Here is a 9,981-nt window from a genome sequence, read left to right as displayed (position 1 = left end):
AAGAAAGTGTTTATTTTTTTCAGGGAAATCAATGGGCCCTGGAGCTTCAATCAGCCCGGAGCAAGGCCCGCCCCCTCCTCAGCACTGATTGGTCCAGTGCGCAGCTTGACGGCACCACCCCGCCTTCCGATTGGAGGAGAGCGCCGTCAGTCAGGCGGCCAGTGACAGGCTCCAGATGGGCCCCTCCTCACCCGCCGCCGGTTTCGACCCGGCTGCTCCTACACTTGCTTCTTAACGAGTTTCATTCACATTTGAAATGAGCCCCGCCGCAAGAGCAGCAACGGCTGAAGCGGAGCGCGCGCCGCAGCAACCGCCACCACCCACCCGGCATGGGATTGGTCCCGCAACCGTGCAAAATGCCGTCTTCCGATTGGTGCGGAGCGCCGTCCATCAGGACGGAGGGACAGGGCTCGGCAGGGATTGGCGAACGGCCTGGGAGCGGAGGGGGTGATTGGCTGCCGTAGGCCGTCAATCAGACCGAAGGGGCGGGGCCGGCGGCGCGCGCGCTCCCTCCCCCTGCCAGGGAGGGCCGAAGATGAGAGGAATTTAAAACTAGTTTCCAGCGGAAAGTTGGAGTGGGAGCGCCTGTTTGCGCCTCAGTCATTTAATTTCCAGCCCCCCCCCCGCATTATGAAATCAGCCCCGCGGCTGTCTTAAGCGGGGAGCTTTTTGCCCTCGCCTCTCCATTCTTAGCCTGGACATCCCAGACTGGCAGAGCCAAGTGGGAGCTGCAGCTTCCTCAGTGAATCCGAGCTGAATGCAATCAGACCTCCCCCTCCTCACTGAGGCTGCCTGACTGACTGTGAGCGGGCGTCACGGGGGAAAAACACGCACCCATGAACTTTTGCATTATCTGGATTTGTTGAACAATCTCCAACATCCATCCATCCATCATGTCTCTTTCCAAAGGTGAGTGCAATGATCTGAGGTTCATTGTCTGGCATTGGCTCAATTGCACGATATTTATTAATTGACTCAATTTCACGTTTGTTTCTCATTATATGCTTTTCATATATTTTGCACTTTAACATTATCTTCAATTATTTTTGCCCTCTTCCTCTTTCATCCTTGTTTTCTAAACTGCTTTCTTTTCACCGATCCATCATTAAAACTGCTTCTGTGTATGTGTATTCACCAATTCATCATTTTAAACGCATTTGTATGTTGTCTGTGATATGTGTGTTATATATACTTGTGCGCAGCTGGAAGCGAAGTATGGGCTGGAGCAGGGGGAAATGTTTAGATACATGCAGGTTTGAGATTTTGCCAGAAAGGAGATACAGAGCTTCCCGGTGGAGCTGGCATCCACATTGCTGGAGGAGGTGCTGACGACGGGGACTGGAGAAGAGGGTAGTGTCAGTGGTTTACAGAACGACTTTGGAAGAGAAGGCATCACTGGAAGGGATCAAAGCAAAGCGGGAGGAAGAGTTGGGAGAGGATATGGAGGAGGGGTTCTGGTGTGAGATGCTCCGGAGAGTGAATGCCTCCACCTCGTGCGCGAGGTTGGGGTTGATACAGCTGAAGGTGGTATACCAAGCACACCTCACGAGGGCGAGGCTGAGCCGATTCTTTGAAGGAGTAGAAGATGTGTGTGAACGTTGCGGAGGGGGGCCCTGCTAATCACGTTCGTGTGTTTTGGTCCTGTCCAAAGCTAGAGGATTACCGGAAGGAGGTTTTTAGGGTAATTTCTAAAGTGGTGCACGTGAAACTGGACCCCCGGGAGGCCATATTTGGGGTGTCGGACCAGCCAGCGTTGGAAACTGGTGCGGTGGCAGATGTTGTAGCCATCGCCTCGTTGATCGCCCGAAGGTGGATCCTGATAGGTTGGAGAGCATCCTCTCCACCCTGTGCCCTGGCGTGGTGGGGGATCTGTTGGAATTCGACTCTTGAAAAGGTTAAGTTTCAACTGAGGGGAAGGATGGAGGGGTTCTACAATTCATGGGCATTATTCATTATGCACTTTCAAGAAGTGGATAACATTGAACATTAGTTGGGACGTGTGGTTGGGAGGGGGGCATTGTGTGTTAATGGTGACTATGGGTGATCCTTAATTCCTTTTTGTCATTTGTTTGTGTGAACATGCGGGCTAATGTTTGGTGGGATGATGGGAGGATGGGATCGTTGTTATTGATATGGGGATTGCCATATTTGTTTTGATTATTGCTTATTGTTGGTGGGTGTAAATGTGGTAGAAAATGCGAAAAAGGAAAATAAAAAATATACATGTGCGCTCTAATCCGGCATTAATTTTCACACCTATGTTACACATGTAAAAGGGTTTTAATTTTTAGTCTGTGACACAGGATTATTTGATGTGTAAAATCAGTAGGAGGTAATAGGCATCGGTATTCATCTGCACAAAGTTTTTTTTTTAAATGCAAGAAGGGACTTGCATAGAGGAACTGTGCATGTTAAATATGCAGGTTAGGTGGATTGGCCATGTTAAATTGCTCCTTCATGTAAGGTTAGGTGGGGTTACAGGGATAGCTCTGGAGAGTGGGCTTAGGTAGGCCCTTTTTGCAGGTTCGGTGCAGAATTGATGGGCTGAATGGCCTCTTGCATTGTAGGGATTATATGATTATACAGCGAAGTAAGCTGGAATAGTGAAAAAGAAAGCATAACTTTATTCTATATATTATTTATAAAACCTTATTCGATATATTATTTATAAAACCTGAACATCCTTACCACTGTCCCTAACATTGGTTACGGGGGGAGGGGGAGAGAGGCAATGTCTTTCAATAGGAAATCACTTTAAAATCACTTACAAATCAGTTTATTTCCTGTTGCTGCTTGCTGTTTTGTGTGGATGTACTGTAGTCATGGCTGTGAGTCAGCAGTGGGCTGAGTCAGTGTAATATTCCTGAATGGGTGGAGTGACTCATGGCCAATGCATGGTTGTAGTCGTAGTTACAGAATGATACCCACAGACTCAACATGATTGAACGTTCAGAAGGTTTCCTGTTGACTAGTTATCTGATTGGATTAGTATCAGTGGACATTAAAATCTAAGATGTAGATGATTTTTTAAGAGCAGCAGATTTCCTTGTAAGACTTGTTACGTGTGGATGTGATTCATACAGCAGCTTTTTGTCACTTGCAGTGCAGCATGCAGATATATACAGTCTGACCTTTTCAAATGTAAGCCCATAATGAACAATACCCACAAATAAAACCTCTACAGCTGAGCATTCTTTTGTTTGGTTTCTGCTGGAAATACTAATTCTCGATAATTCAACCCCCCTTTCTATTTCTATGAATGAAATAAAGTGGCCAGTTAGGGGGCATTCACACTTGTTTTTAATAAGAGTAGAATGAATTGTTGCTGAACAGAGCAGATGCAAATACGCCAAAGAGGTTTGTGTTCGACCTGTGTGTTTCTTTATATTATTTATTCCTTTACTAATGCACTTTTGAGAGCCAGTGAGCAAAATATTAGATTATTATGGAAGAAATTAGTTTATTGTGTAAGAAATTAAGTATGGAAGGCTGGTATATTCTCATTAATGTGTTGTCATTAGTGCTGGGGATAACATGTCTTGGTCCATTGTCAGGAGCAAGCACCAAAGCTCAGCAACACCTCCATATGCCCCCACCCTGGTCCGGTATATCAGAGTTGGAGTCTGCTCTGAGGTGTGATGTATCGCCACCCTTATGGAACCCAATTCTTTTTTTTCCAATTAAGGGGCAATTTAGCGTGGCCAATTCACCTACCCTGCACATCTTTTTGGGTTATTGGGGTGAGACCCACGCAGACACAGGGAGAATGTGCAAACTCCACACTGACAGTGACCCGCGGCCAAGATTGAACCCAGGTCCTCAGCGCCATGAGGCAGCAATGCTACTTATGGGACTTTGTTGTGTGCAAATTGGCTTCCATGCTGTCTGCATTATATCAATGAGTACTTTGTTGGCTGTGAAGCACCTTGGGGTTTCCTGAGGGCGTGAAAGGTGCTAAATAAATACAATTTTAACTCCAACTTCAGAAGAGCAAGGCCTACTGCACTACCCTAAGACCAACCTGAGTGAATGCACCACTTGGTGCTGTATTCGGGATAGTTTTGTGCTTTAGGTCCTTACCCATTCAGTATTAAAATGAGATTGTTACAGGAAAACCAGAGGATAGAAAACCGTAGTTGGTGTGGCACAATATCTTACAGCCTGGTTGGTTTTGAGTAAATATTACCGTATCAATGGATTGGCGACTGGAACATCTACATGCCCAATACCTATGTTTAATCAATGAACGTTCAGTGTTGAGTTGCTTTTACTTTTTCAAATGAAGCTGACACAATGATGAGTAGTTAAATTTTGGTTTAAGTCATGCTTTGATGAGTAATGAAAATTCCTGTCCTATGATGCCACATGGTTTTTCTTGTAGGAGGTCAAGTGCCTGTTTTTACAACTCTGCACTGTAAAAACAGTTGGTGCTTGTCAAGATGCTGACTTAATCACTTTTGCACTTTCAACTCCACACCATCCTGGAACTGTTGTGTGGTACGCAATGCCTCTGTGTGGTAATACAATGTGGTGTACCTGCAATTTCTCCCACCATCACCCTCCTTACATACCCACTTTTCATCCTCGGGTGAATTCCCAATTTCAATTGTGTCATCCCAAGTAGATGCTGGAGTCGTGGCAACAGAGTATCTTTAGTGGAGGGGGGATATGATCAAAACAACAGGTAAAACGTGATCTCCACGCCACCCTCCTTGTGTTGCAAAATGGGGTGGAGAGGAGGGTGAAGATCAAGAGCTAAATAAAGCAGAAAACCAGTTTGATAACTCTTCTCCAACTGTGTTGAATTATTTTGACATCTTGGTCCCTATGTAACTGTGTAAGATGGTGTATCACATCTATGCATGAAGGAACACAACTTTGCATTACTGAATGCACCTTCACCTCTCAAAAGATGATATTTAAAGCACAATCTCTCATATGTTAACTTGAAGTTCCTTGACACAATTTTACCTCCTTCCTTTCCTGCAGGCCTCCTGATTTTATGGATGCTGTCCACCCTTTAATACCTCATTGCAGGTGCCAGTATTTATGTTTGAGCCCATGGAGTGAGTTACAAAGCTATTCCATTGTGACAACACCATAGCTAATTGTACATTTTGTTATCCAATATTCAGGCACGTGCAATTCTCAGTAGCACTGATCAGGCGCTGGGGCTCTGGATTATTTTCATTCCCTTGCTCTTTTTGTATCAGAAAATAGGAGTGCCTAGAATGAATTTGCTAGAGAGGAATGGGAAGAATTGTGAGACACTGGGATCGCCCAGATGAGTAGCAATAATCTTATTCAGTCTTTGACGTTGCTTTGGCAGCCGTGGCTCAGTGGTCCTACTCTCACCTCCTGAGTCAGAAGGTTGCTGGTTCAATTCTCCTTCCAGAAACCTGAGCACAGAATTTAGGTAGACACCTCAGTACAGTATTGAAGAAATACTGCACTGTCCGAGATGCTGTCTGATGCGCAATCAATTACTCTCGAGACAAGGTGAGTCATAACTAATAGGCTTTAATTTGCTAGAACTGTTCCCCAGCAGCTTCGATACAGAAAGTGAAGGCTGCTGGGACGGCATCGGTTCTTAGCTCCGCCCTGAGAGGCGGAGTATATGTGCATCAGCCAATGGTAGACTCCTGGGTCTAGCCAATGGCCATCCACCTCTCAGGTACCGCAATACCTGGTATTACCACAAGATCTTGCCCCGCTGTGCATTGTCGAACATGAAAGCAACCGACCGTTGGTCCGTGAGGAGAGTGAATCTCCTGTCGGCCAGGTAATGCCTCCAGTGTCGCACAGCTTCTACTATGGCCTGGGCCTCCTTTTCGACCGAGGAGTGGAGTATTTCGGAAGAATGGAGAGTGCGGGAGAAGAAAGCCACGGGCCTGCCCGCTTGGTTGAGGGTGGCCGCCAGAGCTGTGTCGGACGCATCGCTCTTGACCTGGAAGGGGAGGGACTTGTCGATGGTGCGCATCGTGGCTTTTGCAAAGTCTACTTTGATGCGGCAGAAGGCCTGGCGGGCCTCCGTCGACAGGGGGAAGGTTGTGGACTGGATCAGGGGTCGAGCCTTGTCTGTGTAATTGGGGACCCACTGTGCATAATAGCTGAAGAAGCCGAGGCAGCGCCTTGGGGCAGTGAGGGAGGGGGAATTCCATGAGGGGACGCATGCGTTCAGGGTCGGGGCCTATGACTCCACTTCGCACTACGTAGCCTAGAATGGCTAGACGGGACTTCCGGTTGCGGCGATGCCCAGCTAAGCCGCACGTTTCGGCGGCTCCAGCTCAAACGGACCTTCGGGCTCTTTTAAGAGCCCCAACGGGGAATTTTTTCACGACGCAACCCGGTGTGGGGTGAGTTAATAGGGAGTCTTCCCCCCCCCCCCCCCCCCCCCCACCAAACGAAAGAGAAAAATATCGACGGCGGCGGCTACATCGCGAAGAATCCTCGACGATAGGGACAGGAGGGAAAAAGAAGCAAAATGGCGGAGGAGAAAGCCCAGGCGACATGGGGGCCCGATCAAGACGAATTCTTAAGACGGTGTGTGGAGCTACTTAAGAAGGAGGTGCTGACCCCGATGCTACAGGCAATTGAGGGTCTTAAGGAGGCACAAAGGACCCAGGAGACAGAGCTCCGCGTGGTGGAGCAGAAGGTGATGGATAATGAAGACGAGATCCTGGGCCTGGTGGTCAAAACACAGACGCACGAGGCGCTCCACAAAAAGTGCATTGAAAGGATTGAGGCCCTAGAAAACAGAGCACGAAGGAAGAACCTTCGGATCCTGGGTCTCCCTGAGGGAGTGGAAGGAGCGGACTGCGGGGCTTACGTGAGCACTATGCTAAGCTCGCTGATGGGAGCTGAGGCCCCTTCGGGCCCCTTAGAAGTGGAGGGGGCTCATCGGGTCCCTGCGAGGAGACCAAAGGCGGGAGAACCACCTAGGGCGACAATCGTGCGATTTCACCGCTTTAATGATAGAGAAGTGGTTCTGAGATGTGCCAAAAAGGTACGGAGTAGTAGATGGGAGAATGCGGTGGTACGGGTGTACCAGGATTGGAGTGCGGAGGTGGCGAGAAGGAAGGCGAGTTTTAATTGAGCCAAGGAGGTGTTACACAAGAAGAAGGTGAAGTTCGGGATGCTGCAGCCAGCGCGACTATGGGTCACGTACCAGGAGAGACATCACTACTTCGAAACGGCGGAAGAAGCATGGACCTTTATTAAAGACGAGAAATTGGATCGGAACTGAGGGACAGATATTAGAGGGAAATGTCACTGTCGCTGTATATAGAGATGTAAATTGGGAAGGGGGGGGACACTAAGAAATGTGGGCGCCGGTGGGGGGGGGGGGGGGGGGAAAAGAAGAGACATAGGCGGAGGATGAGGAATGGGAGTGGGGTGGGAGAGGGAGCTGCGCCACAAGGGGCGGGACAGCTACAGAGAATATGGAGCCTACTGTCCTTGTTCCCGCGCCAGAAAGATGATGGCGGGAAGATAGGCGCAAGGTAGATGGGAGTTCCCCACACGGGGGGGGGGGGTCAAGGAGTGAGCAGGAGAAGCCGGGGTCAGTTGAAGTCAGCTGACTTGCGGAAGTAATATGGGGGGAGCAATCACGTTAGATGGGGATCTAGTGGGGGGGGGGGGGGGAGAGGATAACTGGGTGGCTGTTGCTGAAATCAACGAGGAACTGGCTAAAGAAAGGGTGGTCGGGGCTGGAATGCGCCACCTGGGGAACGAGTGGGAGCGCGGAATCGGGACATGGGACTGGCCTAGAGAGGGTGATGGCTAGTCGACACGGAAAGGGGGCAGGTAGCCCCCTAGTGCGGCTGATCACGTGGAACGTGAGAGGCCTAAATGGACCGATTAAAAGGGCCCGAGTGTTCACGCACTTGAAAGGACTGAGGGCAGACATGGCTATGCTCCAGGAGACGCACCTGAAGGTGGCGGACCAAGTTAGGTTAAGGAAAGGACGGGTGGGATAGGTGTTCCATTCAGGGCTGGATGCAAAGAATAGAGGGGTGGCCATACTGGTGGGGAAACGGGTATCATTCGAAGCTAGGAGCATTGTAGCAGATAGTGGAGGCAGATATGTGATGGTGAGTGGCAGGCTGGAGGGAATGGAGGTCGTGTTGGTTAACGTATATGCCCCGAATTGGGATGATGCGGGATTCATGAAGCGGATGCTGGGACGTATACCGGACCTGGAGGTAGGAAACTTGATAATGGGGGGAGACTTCAACACCGTGTTGGACCCAGGGTTAGATAGATCCAGATCTAAGACCGGAAGAAGGCCGGCAGCGGCCAAGGTGCTTAAGGGGTTTATGGACCAAATGGGGGGAGTGGACCCATGGCGATTTCTTAGACCGAAGGCCAGGGTGTTCTCCTTCTTCTCCCATGTTCATAAGGTGTACTCCCGGATAGATTTATTTTGTTTTGGGAAGGTCGTTGATCTCGAGGGTGGAAGAAACTGAGTATTCAGCCATAGCTATCTCGGATCATGCCCCACATTGGGTGGACCTGGAACTAGGAGAGGAGAGGGAGCAGCGTGCACTCTGGCGATTAGATGTGGGATTGTTGGCGGATGAGGGAGTCTGTGGAAGAGTGCGGGGATGTATTGAGAGATACCTGGAGGCCAATGACGACGGGGAGGTCCGAGTGGGAGTGGTATGGGAAGCACTGAAGGCGGTGGTCAGAGGAGAGCTGATCTCCATCAGGGCCCACAAAGGGAAAACAGAGGCCAAGGAAAGGGAAAGATTACTGGGGGAGATCTTAAGGGTGGACAAAGAATTTGCGGAGACCCCGGAGGAGGGACTGTACAGGGAGAGACGACGACTCCAGACGGAGTTCGACCTTCTGACCACCAGAGGAGATGCGGCAGTTTCTGGACCAATTAAGGTTCCCGAGGGTGGAGGAGCAGGAGGTGGAAGGCCTGGGGGCACCAATTGGGGTGGACGAGGTTACCAAGGGGCTGGGGAACATGCAGGCAGGGAAGTCCCCGGGACCAGATGGGTTCCCGGTGGAATTTTATAGAAAATATGTGGACCTGCTGGCCCCGCTGTTGGTGAGGACTTTTAACGAGGCCAGGGAAGGGGGGACTCTACCCCCGACAATGTCGGAGGCGACGATATCACTAATTTTGAAGCGGGATAAAGATCCGCTGCAGTGCGGGTCCTATAGGCCCATTTCACTACTAAATGTAGACGCCAAATTGCTAGCAAAGGTGCTGGCATCGAGGATAGAGGACTGTGTCCCGGGGGTGGTGCACGAAGACCAGACAGGATTCGTAAAGAGGAGACAACTAAATGTCAACGTGCGACAGCTGTTGGGGGTGATAATGATGCCCCCCAGTAAAGGGGGAGGCAGAGATAGTGGCGGCAATGGATGCAGAGAAGGCATTTGACAGGGTGGAGTGGGAGTATCTATGGGAGGTGCTGAGGAGGTTCGGGGACAGGTTTGTTAGCTGGGTCAAACTCCTCTATGGGGCCCCAACGGCAAGTGTGGTCACGGGTCGGCAAAGATCGGAGTATTTCCGACTATACAGGGGAACAAGACAGGGATGCCCGCTATCTCCATTACTGTTCGTGTTGGCAATTGAACCACTGGCCATGGCGCTGAGAGACTCCAGAAAATGGAGAGGGGTGATTAGAGGGGGAGAAGAACACCGAGTGTCACGCTACGCGGATGACCTACTGTTGTATGTGACGGACCCAGTGGGGGGGGGATGACCGAGGTCATGCAGATATTGAGGGAGTTTGGAGATTTCTCGGGATATAGGCTTAACATGGGGAAGAGTGAACTTTTTGTGATACACCCTGGGGACCAGAGTAGAGGGATAGATGGCCTGCCTTTAAGGAAAGTGGAAAGAAACTTTTGATACCTGGGGATTCAGATAGCCAGGAGCTGGGGAACCTTACACAGACTTAATCTGACACGACTGGTGGAACAAATGGAAGAGGATTTCAAAAGGTGGGACATGCAGCCACT

At 49.8% G+C, this 9,981-nt stretch overlaps 1 protein-coding gene across 1 annotated transcript in view; it reads left to right on the top strand.

The window, feature by feature from the left end:
• Positions 1-510: 510 nt before the first annotated feature.
• LOC140394130 (dual specificity mitogen-activated protein kinase kinase 3-like) overlaps positions 511-9,981 on the top strand; it is a 166,828-nt gene continuing 157,357 nt past the window's right edge. Inside the window, exon 1 of the mRNA XM_072481006.1 lies at positions 511-909. Coding sequence (XP_072337107.1) covers positions 894-909 — 16 coding nt within the window. The 5' untranslated portion in view covers positions 511-893. The remainder of the gene's footprint in view (positions 910-9,981) is intronic.

This window comes from Scyliorhinus torazame, chromosome 17 (assembly GCF_047496885.1).
Source record: "Scyliorhinus torazame isolate Kashiwa2021f chromosome 17, sScyTor2.1, whole genome shotgun sequence".
Lineage (NCBI taxonomy): Eukaryota > Metazoa > Chordata > Chondrichthyes > Carcharhiniformes > Scyliorhinidae > Scyliorhinus > Scyliorhinus torazame.
The sequence above is the reverse complement of the archived record's forward strand: the minus strand, read 5'-3'. Positions and strand labels throughout refer to the sequence as shown.